This window comes from Halichoeres trimaculatus, unplaced genomic scaffold, assembly GCF_033239565.1.
Source record: "Halichoeres trimaculatus isolate MK-OKI-2021-1 unplaced genomic scaffold, fHalTri1.1 fHalTri1_scaffold_12, whole genome shotgun sequence".
NCBI classification, from domain to species: Eukaryota; Metazoa; Chordata; class Actinopteri; order Labriformes; family Labridae; genus Halichoeres; species Halichoeres trimaculatus.
Window position 1 is genome coordinate 15,858,652 of NW_027437190.1, and position 24,734 is coordinate 15,883,385.

Consider the following 24,734-nt stretch of genomic DNA (forward strand, 5'->3'; position numbering starts at 1 on the left):
TTTTCTTTCTCTCCCTCCCCCAACTCTCACTCTGGGCCCACTGCTTCAGCTTAGGGAGAGACACACCCTGTACCCTTCTTCTGGTTCAACCGCCAACCACCTCAACCACCCACACACTTCACTGCTCCTCACGGCTCGATAGCATTAACATGTTTCCACCACTGGAGGAGCTGAACTTCAGGGCCCGATCAATACGCTTTGACTGACACCCCTCAGTTGATAGCAAATTGGCTGCCTTCCCTCGCAGACCCCGGCGCTAGTTTCTCAGCCCTGTCCAAAATGAAAATAAAAGACATCGCCCCACTTTCTCCAACTCTTTACCCACCCTCAAACAACAACAATAACAACAACAAAAGTGTCTGTGAGCAGAGGAAGAAAGGACTGAGCCACAGTCAAACCACTATTTTGGTTAATGGTTGAATCACTAACACAATTTTCACTGCAGCGTTTGAGGCAGTTTGAACCAACAGGAAGCAGAGATGAAAAGAGGAACAAGAGGCGGGCTGTTGGACTTCAAGGAACGGGTAGTTGGAGCACTTAAGTCCCACAAGGGTTTGCACTATTTCCATCATTAATACAGCAAGCAGCAGCAGCAGCAGCAGTAGACAACCTCTTAGTTTCTTAACTGTGTTTTTGAGCCCTAGTTAAATAAGGAGATGACATGTCCTGGGCCGCAGCATCATTAATTAGACAGTTGGACTTTGACTAATCGCTCCAGAAAGGGCACAGAGCCCTGAAGATGCCAAACACTCATCTCTCCTTATAATCCTCTGTGCCAGCATATGTCCTTGACCTGTGCGTGTGTGTGTGAGGGAGAAAGGGAGTAGGTCAGGGGAGCGAGGGGGGAGGTCATGAGTCATCTGTAGATGCTGTGCACATGTCATAAGCCTTGATCCAGCCAAATATGCCATAGCGTCTGTTTGAAGTGCCACTGGGAATCAATATCATATAGACTGAGTAAAAGGAACAGATGAATAAATCAGCATCTGGTGTTGAGTAAATGTTGTCTAATGGTATTGTTAGCTGAACTTTTCTTGTGTCTGAGCTCCATTTCAGCTGCCAGAATCCAACAGAGCGTTCTTTAATATAAGGTTAAGGAACCCGGCTGGTGGAGATAACACAGGAACAGATATTGCGGAAGATAAATTTCAATTTGCTGTTGGTTTCTGTGTCTCGGCAGGAGATATGAAATTCTTGTCTTGCAGGGCAGGAATTGATTGGAAAATAAAAATGAATGTGTGGTCTAGTATGTCTGCAATCTTTCTGCTGTATGTTGGATTCTGGATCTTTTGAAACAGTGATTCATCTCTCTACAAGGAAGTGACACTTGCATTTAAAGGGGAGATAAATGCAATCCAGGTCTTCCTTTAAATAGCTGCGACTGTATGAACGTGACTGTTTCCCTCGGGGGGCTGTTTTAATGACACGCACAGAAACCCGGTTCCTCCCTGTCTCTTCTCGTTCCATTAGTGTGTTTATAGTGAAGAAATAAACAAGATTGTGCTTTCCCCCAACCAGTCTGTATGCTGATGATACAGCCTGGAGTGCTCTAACTGGGGAAGACGACTCCAGGCGATGGCAGGAAGCTGACATGGCCCCTCCATTGTCTTGTTCTCTGTCGTTTCCTCCCCGGATTCTCTGACCGCCCCAAAGGAAGACAAGGTGAGGATGTGCAGAGACAGAGACAAGGAGAAGGCAAAGACAAAAGGAGGATGGCTGGACTGAGGTAAAAATAATGCTTTGAGATGCCAAGTGTCATCCACAGTTTGCTACCTGACCACTTTGGCTTCCTGTGTTTAGCCACACCAGCGTGCACATCCAGTTAAGTTGCTAACAGCTGATAACAAAGCCTGAGGACACACTGCCAACTTCTTTATCTGTGTTTACCCGCATGGCAAAGCTGATTAGAGACAGGCAACATTATGAAGCAGCTATTGTTTTCTTCCCCCTTCAAGTTTCTCCTCTCGGACACGTAGCGAGTGCGTGTGCAGGAAGAGGTAAAGAGAGGATATCTGTTTATGAGGAAGGGCAGGAAGACAATAGAAAGAGAGCATGGCACGTCTCTGGGATGAGGACAAACAGCAGGCTACAGTTTAAGATCTTGATCTTTCATTACTGTCTGTGCGTGTGAGAGAGGCAGAAAGCGGAAATGACTTGGGAAAGTGAAAATCTCAGACTTTTAAGCTGTTCCACTAAAACGCTTAGGACAACTCAACTACATATCTTGGGTATAGATTAAGACAGTGGTTCTTGAACTCTCTTCAGTGATATACCCTGTGTGAAATGTTTTTTTTTAACCTTTTTCTGACAAGTGCAAAGCAGTTTTGGTAGGAAAAAAAGACGTGAAACGAAGCAGTGTAATATAAGTGTCTATTGGGTATGATATTTAGTTTACGAATTAAAATTATATTAGATTCAACCATTGATTGAATAAATGGTTGCTATCGTCTGAAAATAAACTTTTGAATCTTGCGTATCCCCAGGAGTACATTCCCCCCCATTTGAGAACCACTGGATTAAGATAAAGCAGTTGTTAACACATTTAAATCTTACAGGAAGTGAAGCTATGACAACTAGATTGACTGTTAAATTTAGCAGCCAGGCAGCCAAACCATTACGCAGGGCTCTCTTAGACAGGAAATCAAAGTAGGCCAAAATGCATCTATATCTTTGCCATGACTATGTCTCCTAAATAATGCAAGACACTTCTGTTCAAGACTCAGCTGCGCTGGGGTTCTGCTGTGTCTGCACTATTGTGCACTGAGTCTCTAACACTCTTCATCTGCTGGCTGGCTTGCCCAGGCTCTTTTTGCCAAACTTCCTCCCACTTAGCTACTTATCCTCAATCTCCTTGCGTCAGAAGGCAGGAAGTTGACGGGAGAGAGAAAAAGGAAAACCAACAGGAGAGTTTAGAGAGCATGAGTATGACAGAGAGAGATTATGTGTGACAGAGGAAGAGAAAGGAGCAACAAGATGAGGACAAGGTTAACGATTCTCTTTGCTTTAACTTGTCTGTGTTACTTGTCGGCTAAATCATCAGGACACTTCTGACACCCTGAATCTTCTCTCTGCTACAAGAGCCCTCTTCCTTAGTCCCTATCCTCATCTTAAACTCTGTTTCCCTCTGCCCATTCTGATTCCCTCCACAAGAATTCAAAGAGCAGCAGAACGGCAGCTCATGAAATATGCAAAGTTCCCTAAAACCAAGCTCTTGGGACCTGCTGCCACTGCGTCCACAAATATAGCTGCATTGCACGGGGAAAAGACAAATCTCTGGTAATGGGAAAGGGAAAGGGAAGGGTGGTGTGGCGAGGAGAGAGGGCTCAGTCAGGGCTTATCACTTCCTCAACTTAATATCACTTCTCCGTCTGTGCCTGTGTGTGCCTGCATGAAGTACGTGCAAGCGGAGGCTTTCAACCTTTGGTGAAAGTCTGCCAGCCGCCTCCGGCCCATTAAGCAGATACGCTCTCATGTCCTCACTTCCCATAGTCACACATTCTGCAACCGGGCAAAAGAGTTGTGAGAAGAAGAAGCAAGGTGGAAAATTTCCACTGCTCTACTCTATAGTGTGACATGACAGGCAACACGACTTAAGAGGAAGGGAGAGAAACTGGTAATCTCTGCTTGCAGCCTTTGAACTTGCCCCAACGAGACGCAGGCGACCCAAAGCAAAAGGTTCCAAGGAGCTCACTGAAGATTACTCAGAATACTGATGCACTGTGGAATCCAATTCCTGCGGGGGCCCCGGGGACTTTACCAGAGAGTAAATTATTAGTGCTGAATGGGACTACTTACATACAAATGCATGCTTTATGGCATACACAAATTTCAAAGTGAGTCATTGCGCTGTGGCCAAATTTTCTTTCTGTGAAAGACGGGCACAATAAATGAGGTCTCGAGTCTCTCAGGTTCTAATTAGGGCAGCTGTTCATTATTTGTGCGTGGGTGTTTAAGACAGAGAGGGAGAGGATGAGCTGTTAGTGAATGTGTGTGTGTGTTGGGGTTTAGGTCAGAGGGAAATATGCCACTGTCGGGCTACCACTCCATCTCATCCAGCTGTTGGTAGTCTGTCAGGGAGCAGAGGTCTGCTGGTGTCATATCACTCCGCCCCCCCAGGCTTTCAACTAACGACAAAACCATGCAGAACAAGGGCTGGAGCTGAGGATGTACCAACAACAACTGGCGCCTGAGAAAGCTTTGCTATTTCGGAGTTGCTGAAACTGCATGTGATTCAGTCATGACGACAGAAAACATCCCCTCTGGTCCAAACAAAAAAAAAAAAGTACTAAGATTCCTTTTTAGCAACTTTTTGACTCCCAGATAAGAATTAGCATCAGTGTAATTGGTTTGTTTATCATCTAATGGCATTATTACAGCCTGTCTAACTCTAAGCGCTGATCAACTCTGAAAAATGCTGATAAGTTAACAGTTGCTCTTTGTTAATTGCACAAAGCTTCTTTTTTCGCAACATTAACAGCAGTCATTTATTCAGAGGCATTTCATAAGCAGGTACTAAGAAAGCCTCCTTTATCATGCTGATGATGTTATAACTGAATGCATATTCCCTATTTGTTAAAATGTTTTAACAAAATTACATTTGCAATGAGAGGGGGAGGGAACTACCGTTACAAGCCAGACATGCATTGAATTGAACACTGATAAATAGTTTTAAAAAGGTATTTTGCATTAACTGTGTAATTTGGGTCTAATTAGCATCCAAACAAACTACTGTTGTCAACTTTGTAAAGACGAAGCAGCAGGGGGTTGTCTGTTTTGTGAGTGTTTTTTTTTTTTTTTCTGAGGGGGTGGGGGGGGGGGACAGGTGCGTTATATCCCCCCTGTCGACTAAAAAAAAAAAAAAGCTCCCTCTCTGTCTCTCTTACACTCACTCTCCCTCATTCTCCTCCTCACTCCCCTTTCACTCTATCTGCTCTGCTCCATCCCGCATGTACCCGTGAAACTGTCTTTCCCCCGATGCATCCATCGATGAATTTAAGACTCACAGGCAGGGAATTCAAACTCAATCGTGTCAGCATATTCACACAATATTTCCACAACATGAGCGTAAACCTTTCGCTCAAGTATTTTGTATGATCCGCTGTATGAACCACGGACTAACTTAAGGAAAATAAGGGCTGCAGAGCTCCAACCGGAGCAGTCTCATTTCGCATCGTTTGTGCTGCAGCCTCCTCATCTCCTTGCAAAGACCAGCATTCCATCCTCATTTGAAAACAACAGAATTTACTAGTAAATGATCACTTGAACACACACACTTTGCAGTCCGGAGAGTCAAATCCCACCTCTAAAAGAAATGCACGAGTGAAACTTTCCGTTCGTGCGCTCCGTATTCCCTACCCTGTGCCTATCCACTCCACCAGGGATCACACCTCACACACATCCGAAGTCTAAACCAGACCAGAAACAATCACTGCTATCCACAAATTACGCAGTGCCATTATCCTCGGCTGCTCTGGGTCAGCTTACAGACAGTGAAACCTCCTGATGTAATCACTCTTTCTAAACTAATTAAACATTTACCGGAGATTAACAGCCGTGAATTGTAGCACTGCAGCATCAGTTCTCTTCCTACAGCAGCGCACTGGATGGCTTGACGCAGCGCGCCAGTGTGGAGCGCGGTCCATCCTCTCCATGAATAAAACCCACACTCAAAAACAAAGTATGAAAGAATGGATTACCTGTGACCATAAGGCAAAAGATGAGGTATAATGCCGTCATTGTAGTAGGTCTGTCCGCTCGTCCCGTGGCTTGGATGGATTCACTCGCTCCGTCTATGTGTGACCGAGCTGGGTACGGTCCTCCGCGGCAGCACCGGGATGTCACCGGGCGAACAAGCGCACTTGAATTTTTCTACAAAAGCATCCAGTTAAAAAGAAGTGCTTCTGAATGGTCCGCAGCAATGTGTAAACTCTCAGTTAACAATGCATTTCCATAGTTGGTAACTTTCCCCTCTGCATCAGCCGTCTCCTGCGTCCGTTTCCGTCGCGCTGGCACAGATCTTGCCTCTCACGCGCTCTCAGTCCATTAGTAAGTGGGTGTTTCAATCAGCACGGTCGTCCACGGTCCACTTTTGAACCTGCGTGAAAGCGATCTCTCCTCCTCACCAGAGCGCGGTGATAAACCCCGGTGAAGTTGTCTCTCGCCCTGTTCCCACCGTAACACCCTCACTCCTTCTCTCTCACACACTCTTCCCTCTCTGTCGCTCTCCTCTGTTTACTTCTCACCCCCTTCTTGCCAATGGGAAATGCGCACTGACAGTCATCTGTTGGGGAGAGAAAGGCTTAAACAAAATCTGGCAGGAGCTGTGTCGGAGGAGCCCCTCTGCCTGTGATGCTGGGCAGGGGGGTCCGAGGCCCCCGCCTCCGGGGAGCAGCGATTGGCTGAGCGGCGTCACGGGGAGGGCATTTAAAACACTTATTCCCCGTTAAATGGGTACCCTAACAGTTCAGGATGGAGCAGCCTGCATTATGGAGGTGCATGCTTTTAGCTTTAGACACTGTTGTTATCTCGAGATCACATCTGTACTGGAACTTAAAACATTAAATAAAGTCCTAGAGGAATGTGAAGGTAATACAGGTAATACAGTAATAAGGTAATACAGGGGCTAAGTTCACCTTAAAGGTCCACTGTGGGGTTTTAATAACTGAAACAGACTGGAATTAAGATGAATTTATCTTTAAGAGCATGAAACAGGACTATTAATGCCAAGTTTGACTAATCCTTTACCAGTAAATTAATGCCAGAAACTGCTATGGTTAGGTAAGTGTCAGACAAAACAATAAACAGGCTTTTAAAGTTCTCTGCTGTATGCTTCCTCCAGTTTGTGATACATTTGAAGTTTAAGACAATATTACAGGATTTTTTCAATCAGAAAACACCTGTTATACATTTCATGAGTAAAATAAGCAAAGTGACAAAGTATTTATGTGTTAAACATTGGGGTGTCAAAATAAAATAAAAAAAAATCTTTACAGGTGCTTTAATAATCTGGGTTTTTAATCCTTTGGCTAAACCTGTGTTGATCAGTTTCACTGTCTTTATTCTTTAACGGAGTGAACTTCACTTTTTTTTTTCACTGTATCTTTCATTTCCTCCCGGTCTGCTAGGCGTCTGTTTTATGTTTGCACTTTTCAACACAACCCTGGCCTAGTTTGGACTGCAAAGATGTTCAGAGAAAGCCAAACAGTAACATGTAGCTTTTACTCATGCCACACCAGCCTCTGCCTCTGCACTGTTAGCTTTCATTGTTCTAACCAGAGAGACCAAAGCTACCCCATACTGGCAGATAAGACTTAACTACAGTGAATCTCACCTTGTGTTGCAGCTGCTTTGGACTTTGCCATATTTTTTTTGATATAAGTTAATGTTCAGATCCATTCACATTGCAGAGAGGTCCATGTATTTGGAGCAAAGGTTCTGGGATAATGAAGGAAGGTAAACAATGTTCAAAATATGATGAGAAATAGAGATTAGTTGATATTCTATGGACCGTCATAACTATTTTCATCAGCTTTCAAGCACTTTTTGATGACAATCTACAGTGGTAATAATGAAGCCAGAAGATGCAGTTCCTTCAGTGTCCAGTTGAGGCAAAGGAATGATCAATAATAAACAATCTAGTAGTATGAACAATGTTTAAAGAACTCTATTAATGATTTCTGTTTACCTAAGAAAATTGTGGACACGCATGTGCACAGTGTTCGTCTACAGGGTCTGACGTGACGGACTGATTACACTTTATGGCCACCTACTGGCCTGGTATTTGCTGGTGTTTTTAATTAGTTATCAGTTTTCGTGTGGACGGAAAATTTTAAGAAACACCCCAGGTGTGGACTGATTGTTTTTGACAACAGAGAGGAAAAAGAAACAGTATCTAATCACATGCATGGTTTTAGACAAAAATCCTGCATGTTTAAGCTAATTGTAGTTTGTTCATTTTTGTCTTACAATATATTGATTGTCTCAGTCCTGCACTCCTCTGACATTTCATCATCAAGGATTGCACAACACAATGTGTGTTTTATCTGATTGTGAGACAACTGGCAAGTCGCTGTTTGTATAGTCTATGAGCATGCATCACATTTAATCAGGGATGGGTACCTTTCATATTTGAAATGATATGGAACCGATCCCTGGCAATCAGTATCAGTACCTAACTGTACAAATTTTCAGTTCTTTTGTTTGTGTTTATGTGGTAATAAATATCAATATGTAAAAAAAACTGCTATTTAAAGTCATTCATCCCCTCTGCAATTGGACTATTGAATGCTTCTACTACTATCTTTTTTCTTGGAACTGGTTATCTCTTATCTTTTATCTATCTTTTACCTTATTTATTTATTGGCATGGGTAGTTATTCAGCCGAACTGACTTTTAACTTTTAACTTTAACTTGCCTAGTGTCATCATCTCCTTTTAGTCCGTTATGCTTTGTCAACTTGTCCTTGTTTCTGTTGTGTAAGCTGCTCCACATGAATTGCCTCATGTGGGATAAATAAAGTTGCCTGAATCTGAATAATTTGTTTAATAATAAAATCTCAGAGTTTTATAATCAAACATATTTATTCTTCAGTATATAAACTTGCGATGCTGAGTTCATGTCAAGTTTGGAAAATCACCTACTCTTCCTCTCCCTCACAGTCACAAGGATGCGTTTGGGTACCAAAACACAGTACCATTTGATTTTACATGAATCGGTACGCTGTAGTACAGACAAAATTTGGTCAGTACCTACAAAAGAACCTAACCTTTAGTACCTGTCTCAAAAAACCCAAAATGTTTGCATTGACCATTATCAGTCAATATCTAGTGGAAAAACAATTTGACTTTAGGGTCTAATTAGATCTCCCTCCTTTATTAAACAACATATTTCAAATCAAAGGAAAGTGATCTATGTGAAGGAAATGTGCCTTAGGGATCAGCTGGAGCTGTTTGCCAAATGGTGAAATGATCACTTGGAACAAAGCAGTAAAACTGTCAGCATTGTTGATGAACCTGTTGTCTCCTGTTTTCTTAGGTGACCCCGGTGTTGTTTCACCTAACTATTCAGTGCTGTTTTAGTTAACTTACAAATGGGAGTTTTTAAACCAGACAACCACATTAGTTTATGCACAGGCTTCTGTGTGTGTGTTTTTTGCTTATTCCCTTTGAAGTTGGTCTAAAAACATACTTTTTTTCAGGTGCAGTTTGATCTAAAAAGAGCCTATTGTTCATTGTCATACAGTGGGCGCTAAAATGAACAGCAGAGAACAGAATCATTATCATATTTCAACAAAAGCTTTTATAAAGAGATGAAAACACTACAGTCTATCATTTGCCTGTGGCTGTTTATAGGCTTGTTCTTTGATGTCGTTCATTAGTTATTCAAGGATCTATTGATTAACCAAAATAATAGGCCTTGCAGTCATCTGGTTAATCAGTCTCTCACTTGTATGTGTATTGTAGCAAGCAACGATTTAATTTATTGTGAACACAACCCCCCTTCACACGCACACACAAAGACTCACACACATGTGCCCTGTTAACTCAGCCAGGTGGTTAGAGCTCCAAAAGACTGTGAAAAATTCATCAAAGTGTAAATTTGGACACTAAGGACTCCAGCTTGTGTAGATCCAGAAAACATCGTCCACCAAAATAAGAGGCTTCTTTTTTGACATTTTGCGCTGCATTTAATTAACTGAATCTCATGATGATTAGGGCACCCCTTCAGGACCCCCCCTCCCCAAACAGTAGTTTTTGAAACCCCCAGGCTGGCCCTTCCTATTTATTGCCTCCCTGTAATGCAAACATAAGGGTCCCCTGCCAGTAAACACATGTTGATGGAAGAAACAGCTTGCACAGCTGGGAAGCCAACCCAGGTTAGTGTGAGTGAGCACATGGGTAAATGAATGTGTGTGCGTGTTGTGTCTACATGCGTCAGTCAGAGTGCTGCGGACTGTTAGGTTGTGAGTGGGTGTTTACACGTGAAAGACAGAGAAAAACAAAAAGATTTTGCGCCTTTTTGTTGTCTGTGTGTGTGTGTGGGTTTGTAGGCCAATGTGTGCATGTGTGAAACCATCAATGAGTGGCTGACTGGAGGCGGGGGCTCGGGTGAGCAGTAAAAACAGCAGGGTGCCTCTAACAGTTGTGTTGTGATAATAAAATCAACATCCATTGTGAGAAGTCTGTCACTGAGCATGATGCTGTGATTGAAATGTATGATCTCCTATGGCTCGCGCAGATGGACACATGGACCAGGGCAGAAACAGATGATACAAGCACTCGCGTCAGTTTAAGCCAATAGTCTTAATTATGCTGGCCTCCATGGCATCGAACGGAGGGCGCTCATACTCCCGGAGCTTTTGAGTGTGTGAATAATTTATAAATAAAAAGGGGGTTTTCAGCTGTGGGTTTATTAATAATAAATATGGTTTGATATTTACTAAACTGTTCAGAGGGAGAAAGGGGTGACAGTTAAGACGTCGTTTGCATGGTAATTGTAAGAAGGTAATAAATAAGGCATGAAGTGGAGATATATGGAAATGGGATTCACGGGGAAATGAGAATAATTTAACAAAATATTATCCCAGTCCCTGTTTGACCCGAGGTCAATTAAAAAAGAGATGTCAGTCGTGGGGAACGGCATGCTGGGCCTTAAAATTACAATTACTCTCTTTTCTCTTTTGTCTGGCTGGAAAGCAGATCTAACGCTCAAGTGGAGGAAAATGTATTCATACTGACACAAACCATGTGTTTAGTTTGAATGAATATTAAACTGAATAAAATCAACCTCATTATTCACCACAGGACGAAAAATAAGACATTTCTCACTCAAAAGTAAAACATGAGCAAGAAGTTGAGGAATGTGAGATTTGTTTTGTTTGAAAACCTTGTAATGCCACATGATACTCTGCATAGTTTTGAGAGAAAATAGACACTGGACCGATATTATGAAAGGTTTTATATAAGCAGATGAAAGAATCACGTTTTTCTGTTGAAACACGTGAATCATTTAGTCCTGATTGAACTTGTATCATAATTAATAAGCTTAGTCTCAGGGTTTGAAATACAGCTGATGAATATTAACATCCTGCTCTATTTACTGTGCTGTATGTCCGTATAACAATGTTTGGGCCCCTCTGGGGGTCCAAGGTTTATGCTGCTATCCATATGAGAAACATTACACCAGCTTTTACTGTAATTGTGATATTGAATGTTGAGCTGATCTGTGTCAACCATAACTCTAAATGCTGCTACGAGCTCGTAACTCATAAGGACATATACCTTTGCCACGCAGCAGTATCCATCTGCCCAGCTTGCGAGCAATTCAAACCCTGTCTCCTCTCTCCCATTCCAATAATATGACGTCAGTTCGCTGCACTGGTCAGAAATTTGCAAACAAGCATTTTCTTTATGTGTGATTGACGAGCAGGAGGAAGGCCACTGAAGCTCAACACGGACCCCGCGGCTCTCTCTGCAGTCTATAGGACTATTTCCAGCCTCATATCAAATCCACGTTCTCTGCCCTAATATCAGAATATGACTCTAGCCACCCATGGATTTTGTTTTTGTCTGTAATGAAAGTCTCTCTGGGGATCGGGTTGAGGGATTCTTTTCCTCAGGGGTCAAGGAGAGGTTGAGGCTTCTGGTTCAAGCTGCGCTTAGAAAAGGGTGTGGATTACAGGAATGTGCTGTTGAACTTCCCTTTTCAATGGTTTTACAGAAAAGATCTGCTGTCTAACGTTACATTATTCATAGGTGTGGTGTCTGTAAGGTACGGGCTCACATGGTCATAAAGTCATGACAAAAAGAAGGGGGGAGGGGGGCACTTTGTAATTTAGATATATCAATTAAATTAAACCTTTTCAACATCAAAATTTAATTTTTGATCTTTAAGAAAACATTCAATCACCCATTCAATTTACAATTGATAGCATATAAAGATGGATTACAGCACCCCAAAAGTGAAGCCAACAACACGTCAGGCACCCCCTGATGACTGACTTCAAAAATAGGTTTTGAAGCTCAACTCTCTCCTGTTTACAGATTAAACTAGAGAGTTAAAGCACATCATTTTCCCCTCTAACAAGTCATCACATTTTGTTTGTACAGCAAGACACCTGTTACACCAGAAACACTGCTTAACATTTCAGCGAAATGGGATACATTTCACACCAACCTGATTAACACATAGATACATAACAGATAGATGGTGTTAGAGAACTCAGGAGTGATGGACAAACATTCTCTTCCTCACATTGATTTTGGGCAAATCAGAGCAACACAAATATATAGTCCAAGGACATTCTCTTAAAAATTTTTTTTTGTCCAGTTCTGATATTATTGAACTTCTTTCACAGACAGCCATTGTTGACAGGCCTGCAGTCACTTCTTTCTTACTCCACAACTGAACTGTTCTTGTAGCCTCTTTTTCTCCTGAAATAACATTGATTAGTTTGGTCATTATTTGACCAAGAATAAGCGTTTAAGGTGAAGCTTTGCAAGATGGACCCATATGACAACAGACATGGAACCTGACCAATCCTGTCTGATTTGCAAGCTTGAATCAATTGTCCATATGCTTTCTTTTGGCCTACATGTGGTGCCAACTGCAGGGCATTTGTTTTGGAGTAGTGTGGTCTCAGGGTCACTCATGTATTTACTGTAGTTTTTAGCTTTGCTTTGAATGAAAGTATGACTGCGAACAGTAAAGCAACTCCCTGTTACTGTAGCTTACAATAAAGGACCAGGTAACCTCTAGTTTGGGAGTGTTCTTTATTGTGTTTGAGTGTTTGTTTCTACTATATCACAAATTGTTCAAAATTTTGGTCATAACCTTATTTCTCAGTCTCAAAATTCAAAACCTTTTTGAGCCAATAAATAAATAAATAGGAATTGAATATTAATATAAAATCATTTTTGTGCAGTTTGTTCAGCTATCAGCAAACAAGAACTTGTTGACATGTGATACTTCAGTGAAGGGCAGCCCTGATTCAAAAAAAGGAACACTTTTTTGGAAAGTGTCGATAAAACTTTCAGGTTTAAAGCACCTGTTCTTTGTCTTTGAAAATAAAGTGGGTTATTTTATCCCTGACCTTATCAATGATCCTAAGTTAGATAAAAATACTGTATCATAGTGTCTTCAGTATTAATTTAAAGGACAACTGATTTAAAACCGGATTCAAACTCAGGGTTTAACTGCTTTAGGACCGTGGAGATGCAGAGGAGGGCTCACACTTATCTACCAATGGACTGCTTTCCTCTTTATGGCACAATTTTTATATAAGACCCTGACAACTTCTATATTTTTGAGCAAGGTCTCGGGTGTGTTTGCCTGTATTCACATTATGTCTTCTGTATCAACAGTACCTGACAAGATATCTCAAAAGGTGCTTCAAATTTTATGTTTTGCCTTCCAATATTTGACAAAAAGCCAAAGTAGAGTTACATGTTGTATCTGTACAAAAACTATTGAGGAGAAGACATATACAAGCTGACCAGGATGCATCTATCCAGGTTGCTAGGAGCCGCCCTGTTGGCTATGGCTGCCCTTTACAGCAGCTCTCTCTTCTTTGTCAGTTTTTTGTAATTTTTTTGTCTCTTTCTCGTAATCTTTGTATTTGGAGTGGATCATTACTTTGTATGGCTCATTTGTTGGTCATGGACACCAAACTTTTTGTGGCATCAGCGATATTTTTACTACTTTTTCTCCTGTGTTTGTCTGGAGATCCTACATGTAACCATGGCTGCATTGTTTACATGTGAACTCAGCTGTTAGCAGCCTGTAGCATGCCAATGCTAACTGGTGTAAGGCCTGATGTCTACCCACAAGGTGAGGAGAAGGAAGTGAGGACGACGTGCTGCTTCTCAGATGTGAGCCAAGAAGTGATGACATCCACCTGCCCTCCCATTCATCGTTACTGGGAACGTAAGATCTATCTCCAATAAGATGGACGAGCTAGCTGTGCTAACCCAGCAACAGAGGGAATACCAGAGGGCAGAGTAGCATCATGCTATTCACAGACATGGCTAACAGAGCTAACATCAGACACCAACACCACATTGGAAGAGCTTCACCAGCTGTGAGCAGACAGGATCCAGGAGACAGAGATGGAGCATGACTGAAGAAGCTCAGTCCTGGACCCTGTGGAGGTGGAGGCTGGCTGAACTGGACAATGATGAACAAGCTGACATCATCTATTTTCTTTTGGACCTTTCTGCACTATACACTTTCTTTCTTACTTTTGTTTTCTTGATTGCTGCTGTGACTTCAATTTTGTTGTACTTGTCACAATGACAATAAAGTTCTATTCTATTCTATTCTATTCTATCCAGAAAACTAAGCGAGATTTTTTACTTGGACTGTTGGTTATGTTACTGTTAGCGAGCTGACATTAATGTTAATGCTAGCAACTGAAGTGACCAAACCACTGGCCAAAGCTATTCATTCAGTTGACATACTACTCAAAACTGGGTTTTTTAGTTAAGTTCGAGAACATAAGAGACTAGTAGTGATCCATCCACAAGAAATGCATTGTGCTAACCAATGCACGAGGCTGTAAACTTGACTTAGGATTTAAAAATGATAATTACCTCAGACAAGTGGACAGGATTAGTCAGAACTTTATGTTAATAATTAAGGCCTGTTGTCTATATACCTCAAAAGGTCTCATAGTCAGTCCAGATTTGTACAGGCCAGAGGACTTAGGTGAGTAAAACAGATGCCCTCCTTGTAATAAATAATAGTAATAATGAGGACTTAACTCAGTCTCAGGTTATAGGACTCAACTTGAACCCATCTTTGATTCTTCTCTGGGGACTCAGCCTCAACTCAGACTTCCACATAGAGAAATGAAGCCTACTGGACTTAAGGTTCAGGGACTCGACTACAGCACTAGTGTCGAGCACATGCAGTGTAGTTATAAAACAAAATCTGCAGACATAGCCTGAACTGCAGATGCTTTTTCATCACCTAAAAATGCATCAGAGCTAGAAAAGTAACTTCCTCTCCATCTTTTTGCAAGCCAGCACTTCATCAACCTGGCGTGTGCTTTCACCCTCTTCTTCAATAAAGTGATTACAACATCCCCAAAATTTAGGATCAGATTGACTGGGTCCTTGGCCAGCCTGGCTGTGTCTTTGCTGATAAGTACAGCAGTAAGCTGTCTGAAATATTCATGCTCTGATGCAGAGTTGTTGTCCCTTGATGGGCCTCACCATGTGCAACATCTGTTCCTGATGTCATGCGCGTTTGTGTGTGCCAGAAATGCCCTGATGGCGTCCATGGCATCTCTGCTTAACTAAGCCGTGTCCAGACACACAGCGCTCCACTCAGCTGCGATAAATATCTGAGACGACGATGGTGATCCAGTGGCCCGGACAGGACTATTGAACACTTCTGCTAATCCATACACATAGATTAGCCGCTGCAGTCACACACTGACATCAGCACTTCTGCCGCTCACTGATGAATGTGTCAGTTGATTGTTTGCTCTATCAACAGTTCATGATTGTTTGTTGAATATTACATCACAACTCCTTGTGCACTCATATGTCTTCTGTTTAAACAATACGTAATCTGCCCTCTCATTAACACAGTTAATATTAGTAATATTCAATTCAGTTATCATACTTATTTCCCACATTCTTCCCTCTTGTTTGTCATGGATGTTAAAATGTACAATATGTTTATGAGTTTAACTGCTCTTTTATGTTGCCTGTGAATGTATTCAGACAGGGGAAGGCAAGTGGACACATTGTTTTCAGCCAATCAGCAGCTGATGTGTGTGACCTGAAACAGACATAATGAAAGGGACAGAGTCAGAGTCAGCACTAGTCAAGGCAAATCCCATCCTGGGTGTAGTGTCCATATTAGTCCACAGCTTCAGTCACAGCTTTCTTCACCACTGTGCTTGCCTCGCTGTCCACTGACAATCACAGGAATAGGCCACGACTGGCTGCTTGTTTTGTGCCATGATCCCTTGCTGCTCATGCTGCTGAAAAAATAAATAACCAAGCTCTGCACTGCTATAAATAATGGATGACTCGTCCACTGTCACTTTTCATAGCATGTCAAGTCACGGCCTGGCCATTATTAGGGTCTGTCCTCTTCCCCTTTCTGCCTCTGACTCCAGTTTTGTTATTGTTCTGCTCGACTTGCCTGCACACCTCTTCAGTGGGTCAGCTGTCAGTCTTTCTTTGGGTTTGCGTGGTTGATGGTTGCCACAGAGAAGAAAGAGACGCTCTGGAAACCGGAGACAAGATGGGTGAAACAGAAAGCCTCTGTTGGGGAAACCAACAGCGGGAACCTGCCTTCACCTGGAGCAGGTAGCGAAGCACTTTCAGCTAAGATGTCATCAATCTGCTTGTGTTAGATAACCTGTGCTAAAGTGCTGCCAGGGGTGTGGTTAGGGATTGACCTCATCTTTTTCCAACAGACTCTCTGTCGCCCTCAGACCCAAGAAAAACTAACAGCATTGCCGCAAAGTCAAAAACAGGTCTCACCCCAAGCGCAAAAGGAGAAACTGCTTACTAAAACAGACACACAATATCCCCCAGTCCAGCCATCCAGCAGGAGAAATCATGGATTATTTACATATGCAGCTGTGTCAGAGAAAAATGAATGAGGAACATCTGTCTGAAGCAGGGTTATGAGGGGAGAATACGAGAAAGACTCAGTCATTTGGCCTCTGCTGCACAAACACAAGGGTGTGCTGAGGAATCAGAGGAGGATGTTGTGTTAGGGGGAGACACAATAAGAAAGTAAAAAACGTTTTCTGCTCCTATCACTTTCAGCTCTGTGTATGTTCAAAATGTGCTTTGGTTCCACCAGGCCAGGCCTGAGGCGAGAGATGTCCACCAGCAGCTCGAGCCTCCTGAAGACTGCGCCAGTCGCTCCATCTGCAGTGTAATAGCATCATATCAAAGCCTGCAGCAAACAAACCCTGACAGATACTCTCATTTGGGATTCACTTTGGGACAGCTGTGGTGCCATCCAACAGGGAGGAGGGGGGGACAAAAGAGGGGAAGCCAGCAGTGGGTAATGTATGCAGAGTGTCTGCACGTCCTGGATGACAGCGACACGAGCGCTTGTCACAGGAGACATCAGTTCTACTTAGTCACAGCGCTGCGGGGCAATCCATATGACTGCAGTGCTGTGCGAACTCTATTAATAGTTATCTACCTTTCAGGAGTTATTATACTGAGGAGGGGATGACAGAAGAACATAATGGATGAAATCCCAAATGAGGGAAGGAAACAGGGTCTGTGGAGCATCTTTTGTGCCGTTTGGCCCTTTGCGATGTGAGGATGCTCCTCTCTCAACCAGCTCCTTTTAGCCTGTGAGGCTGGGCAGTCTGGTGCCAGACCCGCAGTTTATGTGAGAGGCATAATAAGGATTAGTTATGGGGCAGGAAGGGGGAAGCAGAAGTGAAGGGAGGAGTAGAGGAAGAGATCAGCAGAGGTGGGGCGCAGAGGAGGGAGTGAGGGCCGGCAGACGAGATAGATGGTTAAAAGAGGAAAAGGAGTGTGGGAGAGATAGGCGAGCTCATGGAAAACTTGTTTTAAAAATCAAGGTCCTGAGTTGGCCACGGTTAATTTTTCATTATACTCCTAAATTAAAAATGTGAGCGGTCATCACTTATTTGTCAAATTGTCTTAGCTGAAAAGGTGCATGTCACATCGGGTTTGCAAAAGGTCAAGGGAGCCAAGCGGTGGGGAGGAGGAGAGTGGATCAAAGACTGCTGATCCCACCAGATACCCTGCAAAACTACCTTGTTTAAGGAGCATTTACTGCAAATGGAGTTCCTAGACGGTTACACTAAGTGGATATGACATGATTCAAAATGTAACATCTGGAATGGCTTTGGCATACTTATTCAAATACCTTCCCGGTCCTACATGACTATCGCAAAGATATAAACAAAATAAACCACAGCATATCTATGTTCCCTGCTTAAGGCTTAAACGCCTGTAAGCCCATATGCTCTAAATTAATACCACATTCCTTTTAGCATAAACATAAATATGTATCTTACTTTTCCTGTGATTATCCTAACCCCTTACATTTACTGTAATCATCTCAGGGTTCTTCTCCATAAGCATGAGTACATAAACTCACTGTTACGTGGAGTAAAACCATTTGACTTTTTTTCTTTTTCAGACCATTTCATCGATTGTTGCTGTCCATCATTCCTCAACTGACTTTCTGTCGTCTTACATCGGGGCTTAATGGAAAGAAGAGGGAAAAACCCTGCAAATAAATGGCGGGAATAATCAACCTCCTCTGGCAATGTTTCGCACACCTCATTTCCAAGATTCCCCAGATTTGAACAAGGAGGAAGGAAAAAATGATAGACTGGCACTCCTACCTCTTCAAAATTGCAAACGTGTAGATCTATGGATGAGTGCTTAGCCCACAGCTGCCAGCCAAAGGAGAGAGAGACACAAAGGTCCCTTGTGTGCGGGGGCTAACGACTGGCCAAGAAAGAGAGCTAAAGATCTACTAGTGTACCTCAGCTGTCTTAAGGGTCAATAGATCCTTTCCATCCCACTAAATGGACCTACAACCCCCACTGTGCTGCCATAAACAGGTCAGCATTGCTAAATCAATGTTATGAAAGACGACTCTGAGTCAAAAGAGTGTTTTGTAGCTTTATGTCTTTGAAAATGTCTATGTAACTTCAGAAGTAAAACAACAGATATAGTGTCAGATTTTGTTTTTTCCCTTCTTGAAGAGGAAACAGATGCAGTAGAAGAAAAAAACACAGGGACACAGACAACCAGTTCCACTCTGTTGAAAACATGGCCTTTGTTTTGTTGTTACACATCTTAGAGAACTCCTTTCCTTTGGCCTCATTCCCTCATCTCTTCTTGATAGGCTCAGGATAAGCATCTGTTACTGAGGATGTCTTGGAAGATAGGGCGGGCCGACAGATTGTGTTTAAGGATGAGGAAAAGGTTGTTTTGATTCAAAAAGTAGGTGTTATTTCCCACATAGGCCTCCTGTTAGTCCCCTGACCTCCTTGCCTAGTGGAGGGGATAACAAATCATGATTTTCAGCAGAGATTGCATCGGAGGATTGTAGTTTGGATTGGATTACTGTGAAACACCACTTTAGTTTTTGTCAGCCAAAAATGCCAAATGTTGTTTTTTTTTTGCGACATTTCAATCCCCAAACTAGCTTTTAATGTGCCTGTGATCGTTTTATGATGTCAAATCTGAATGAGTTGTCATGTTAATCTTCTTATCTTGTAAAAGTCTATTTGAATGTGTATGAAAACATCTTGAAAATGTTATCATTTTTGTACACTAAATGTCATCTGCATCCGAACATCCAGCTCAAGAGGACAGCTAAAAGCGTGCATGATGAGCTCATTTTCCTGTGAGACCAGATTTAAAGCAGTTAGTCTGCGTATTGTTTGGGTTACACTGCTTTCTTATCTGCTCTATTATTAGCCGGCCACTCGCTCCCTGCAGTTGCCTTCCTTCCAGTATTTCCTGATTGCATATTTCATCCCTGTCTCAAGTGCCTCCCCATGTCTTGAGCACTGTGTACTTTCCCTGGCAGTTCCTGTTAAAGACCATATCCTCGCCATGATTAGAACTGCTTTTAGAAAACACAATCTAAGAGGAAGTTCATCACGCCCTTGCCACACCAAAGAAACAAGCCCCAAACCTCCACTGGGACTCGCCCCAATTACCTTGGCGACTTAATCATATTTTACACTAGAGGTTGTAAGCCAAGGGTATGCCCTGTCGTACGTCAAAATCCCAGCCAACAACACATGGATTACATGAATTGTCGATCAGCATTCCCAAACTTAAAATAAGTGCTTGAAAATGATAGAGTCAGGAGGAATTGAGACCTTATGTTAATATTAGTGTTATTATTTCATGGCTTGGCACAAGCTTTCATCCCAAGTGACTCACAAAATCTGGAACCCATTTGTACGGCTGAGCTTTGCACCAGAGAAATGCAGGTAAAGTACATTGCTCAAGGGTACAGCCGTTCCACATAATACGTGTCGTATTAAAACAGGTTGTGCTCAAATTAAGTGGTCCCATGAATGAAAAGAAAAAGGGACCCTTTTGAGAGAAAAATAGATTAGCTTTGCTGATAGATGATCGCTTGAAAGCTCTGTGATGTGAATAAGTAAACTTTGACCAGTCGCAGTAAAGCTGATTTATATCAGTTAAGATGTTGTCCTGAGGCCCATGCAGGAGGGAGGGGGATACAGCAATTTATCCATGAATACATCAAAGACCTTTTAAAGTGGCTTACTGCTACAGATGTGCTTTTTCATTGTTTACATTGTGTAACCACATTTAGTTAGCTGAAAGGATTTCCTTAACAGAGTTAAAGCTTTAAACCCTCTAACATCATCAGGTAAGCAACCAAAAATGCTATCAGCTCTTGTCTCTATGTATGTGAGAGTGGTGCAGCACTGACCTTTTAATAAGAGTAGAGTTAATAGAGATCCCTGTGGTACTATTCATTAATGCTGTAACACTAGCTCAAGTACCTAAGTGCAAACTAGAAATTGTGGTTCCCCTCAACCAAAACCTGCTCATTATTGTCCATGTGAACAGCTTGTCTGAGTCATTAAGTGTTCCCCGCACCGTGTGCTCAGGAGACACAGAGAAAGCAAAGAAAGAGATGGAGCTGCAGGAGAGAGGGAGGACGACGGTAGGTTGTGGTTGAGCCGGGGCGTGCTTGAAGTGAAATATGATTGATTAGTGCATTCTTGGGTTGACATGCCCTCGCTGCAGCTGAAACCTGTTAACTCAATGGGCACGAACTGGGCCGGATGAAGAGTCAAACCTGTTGTGACTGCCACATGGCAAATAATATGGTTGGCTGACCAGGCCGCAGCTCAAGTAGGTTCTCTGAGAGACATAAACAAACAGTCTGCTATGTGATGAGAGTGTGTGCGGATGTGTGTGTGAGAGAGTGCATGCCCATGTTTGGCAGGGTATGCATGTGTATGCACTAGTTTGTATTTTCAGGGTACATGCGTGAAATGATGGGTTGTATTTTTTCTTGGCTGACATGTAACATAATACAACATGACAGAAGCTGTGTGTTCTTTGACATCTGTTTGCACGTTTTAAACAAACATGGCATTGTGCAAATCTGACCAGACAGAGCTAGATCCTGCAGATTACTGCAAGAAGCAACCAGGGGGTGGGGGAGGTAGAAGTACAAGGGGTGTCACATTAAGAGTTAATGTCTCCAGCTTGAGCCATCTTTGTTGTACGGCCATAACAAATAGGTTCTTTTCCTCTCTCTTCATTAATCCTAGACGGGTTAATGTGGATTTAACACAAAGGTCAGATTAAATCAATTCTTGGTAAAGCCAGAGCTCGGTCCTAGCCAGGCTAGGAAAATACAATAAGAAGCAGCGTGATGAGCTGGGTGTGAGCCTTTCTGTCAGCAGCCATTAGCGGTCACATCAAAGCCTCAATGAAATCAGAGTCTTGCTGAGAGCTGTCATTATATGGCTGTTTGAAAGTCTGCAGGGCCAGGTTCCAGATCTCCCTCGGTCCCACAGCGCTCTATGGGGACTGGTGCTCAGCGTTCGTTCAAGTGGTCCAGGTTCACAGTGGTTTCTGGCACTAATTAGCAAACAATAAGGTAAGGAAGGGAGTCGTGTTGAATTCATGATGGTATCAAAGAGGTTATTTAAATCACAGCTCCACAGGTGCCTTTATCTCTGTAATGAAACTTGCATTAGCACATTTCCTCTCCTCAGCAGGGCACATAATGATTTCTCACACAAAAGGACAAGTGAAACATACCTTTCTTGCAAGGGTACAAATTTAACTCTAACATTTTTTTTGGATGATTTAAGGTGGCGCTCTGCTATTTGATCTACCAAACCCTGAGAAAGGCTGAATTAGATTGAAATGTTAATTCATAAAAAACATGCCTGGAGATTTAGGTGTCACAAAGCTTCACCTGCTGTTTTCAGAGAGTTCCTGTTCACATTACAGGGGCAGGAATTTCAGCCATATCCAGCCAGTCTGCCTAAACATCTGTGTCTGCAGCTTTCTGGGTGGCCTGTGCAGTGAGGACAATCATTGCAATCTTGACCATCGTGCAGGAAATAGCAGCTCACCAGGAGTTCAGTTTGCGGCTGTCACAGGAGTCCATGCTTGACAGGCTCGCACTCGAAAAAGTCCCTGCAACTGTCCTCTCTCCTGTCTACCCCTTATCTGTTCCCTTCAGCCCCTGCCTCACACACACACACACACGTACACACACACACACACACACACACACACACACACACACACACACACACACACACACACACACACACACACACACACACACACACACACACACAGTCTACTTTTCCTTACCCATCACACAATACTGTGCTGCAACAACTGTCTCCCTCAGCCGCCTCTGTTCCCTGCCCACTCAGGGAAGATGACATGTGTTTGATGGCTAAAATCACAGCGCTGTCTACCTTCCGCTGTCTTCTCAGCAGCAAGCACACCACGGCCTGAAGGTGGTGGATGGGAGGAAGGGGTAAGGGAGTAAGGTGGGGGGTGAGTAACCGAGTGAGTGAGTGAGTGAGTGAGTGAGTGGCATGTTTGTACTGCTCAGCGCCTTCAGATGAGATTTAATGTAGCTGATATGTTGTTTTGTTTGTAGCTTTGTATGTCGGTCTTAATTAGCTCCATAGACAAACACTTAGAACGTTCCCCCCTCAAAGCCACTCCAGCTAATCAGGATCGCTGAGGAGCCAGAGATGAAGAGCAGAATGACGCTGACCTCAAAATGTCAGCTGGTGTTGCATTTCTTATTGTTTACTCTCACTGTTCCAGGCGCTGGTGTGCATGATCACACTCAAGGCTCTTTGCATATTTGAACTCTGCTGTCTTGTCTATGCTTGTTTCTTATAGATCAGCTGATATAGAGATGGAATTAAAAAGGCTAAAAAAGCCCTGTGACTTTTTCGTTGAAAGGTTGGAAGCTCATTATGGGGAAACAGACTGAACCTCGGCCGCCCACGCCATTCATTCGGGGAGCCATGAGGCTCATTATCCTTTTGAAGGGACTACAGGTCAGGGCACCACAACCTGCCCTCTGCAATCGCCACAGCAACAAGAGCCACAGAACTCAGAGGTGACGTTAGACGGCACATTATGCTCTTCTGCTGTTATCTTGTTTGCTAGTCAGCAGGCGAGCCAACAAGATGACAAGGAAATGAAATGAGGAGAGGCTACAGCTGACAGTCACTATGAACTTGTGTGATTGATGGTGGTAATGCAAGGGGCTGCATCACATATCCTTTAGTTTTCAGAGGTTTTGCCCTTGAAGGTCTTGACTTTGGCTCACTGTCTCACAGCTTCATGGAAATATTCTGCTCATAAGGAAAAATGTATTAAACATGACTGTCAGTTTCTTGTTTACCCTGTAATCAAAATACATTTCCTAACATCTACTCTCTCTGCCTTAGTTGTAGGTGGACAGTTCAACCACAAAGTGACACAAAAAAAACACCTGAGCTGATACATGAATGTGACTCAGGGCATTTTGAATGAAATTTAGAGGAGCACTTCTGCTATCATTTTTCTTTTTTTGGTTGACAGAAGACATCTTATCCTTTAGAAAGTACCCTGGATGTGTTTACTCCAAATCTTCAGGGACAACAGAATAAAAGGGTTATTAAAATCAAAAAAGCCTCAATGGCTATGCTGAGACTTCTCATCCCATCACTATTAGGGCTGTCCCAAAATAGCAACCAAACAGTCGACAGGACGAGTCTCAGTAGACCAAATTTTCTTTAGTTGGATGTTTCCCCAAAACCCTTTAACTCTGTTCAGGTGCTGCACCTTGTCTGGTGCCATCTGTCACACCTAACTGCAGAGTTAACTCCAGAAACACACTCTTAAAAGCAGCTGTGAGGAACTCTCGTTTTGTGCTGATTATGGTGGCCCCTGTCAACAATCTGGTAATCTGCTATCCTGTCCTGGACATGGGTGCACTGTATTTCTCTGCTAAAATCTTATTCTACATCAGATTGTATTTTATTTATTTATTTATTTATTTTATTTTATCTAATTCAATTTAATTTAATTTAATTTAATTTAATTTAATTTAATTTTAATTTAATTTAATTTAATTTAATTTAATTTAATTTAATTTGATTTAATTTAATTTAATTTAATTTGATTTAATTTGATTTAATTTAATTTAATTATTCCTTTTGTTTATTTATTTGTTTAATCATTTGATTATTTAACCTTTATCTAATCGAGAAGTCCCATTGAGCTTTAAAAAAAAATCCCTTTTACAAGAGAGACCTGGCCAAAATAGCAGCCGTACAGAGTCACGGTACATAGAAAATGACACAAAACAATCAACCAGTTTAAAACAAATAATCAAATACACATTTGGCTTTCAAGAAAAACAACCACATGCCTCTGTCACTTTATTCTTAATGATGCTCTTAAATTCATTAAGGGATATCATTGAATCCAATTGTAGCTCTTTTTAGCTTTTTACTTTAAAAATACAAGCTAATTTTTACTTTGTTTGAACCCAGCAAAGATGTGCAACAAATTGCCTTTCTATGAAAGGAACATTTTTAAGTAGATGGTCTATTTTTCTTTTGGAGGTCTGAACAAGGCAGTAGAATTAAAAGAAAACTTATTGATAACTAGTTTAAAACCCCAACAGAATAGTTATGATAAGTAGCCTTTTGGCGAGCATATGCATTAGAC

At 42.3% G+C, this 24,734-nt stretch overlaps 2 protein-coding genes across 5 annotated transcripts in view; one reads left to right on the top strand and one right to left on the bottom strand.

Annotated features, from left to right (window-relative positions):
* Nucleotides 1-24,734, bottom strand: part of kirrel3l (kirre like nephrin family adhesion molecule 3, like) — a 135,532-nt gene that overhangs the window by 27,315 nt on the left and 83,483 nt on the right. For 2 of the 4 annotated variants that reach the window (XM_074683318.1, XM_074683316.1), the window contains exon 1: nucleotides 5,697-6,339. The exons of 1 other annotated variant lie outside the window; for it this stretch is intronic. In XM_074683318.1, the coding sequence (XP_074539419.1) occupies nucleotides 5,697-5,736 (40 nt within the window). In that variant the 5' untranslated portion in view covers nucleotides 5,737-6,339. Of the gene's footprint in view, nucleotides 1-5,696; nucleotides 6,342-24,734 lie in introns of those variants that run through there. One more of the 4 variants, XM_074683317.1, reaches the window with a different exon arrangement.
* nphs1 (NPHS1 adhesion molecule, nephrin) overlaps nucleotides 16,211-24,734 on the top strand; it is a 115,974-nt gene continuing 107,450 nt past the window's right edge. Inside the window, exon 1 of the mRNA XM_074683256.1 lies at nucleotides 16,211-16,322. Within this exon, the coding sequence (XP_074539357.1) occupies nucleotides 16,211-16,322 (112 nt within the window). The remainder of the gene's footprint in view (nucleotides 16,323-24,734) is intronic.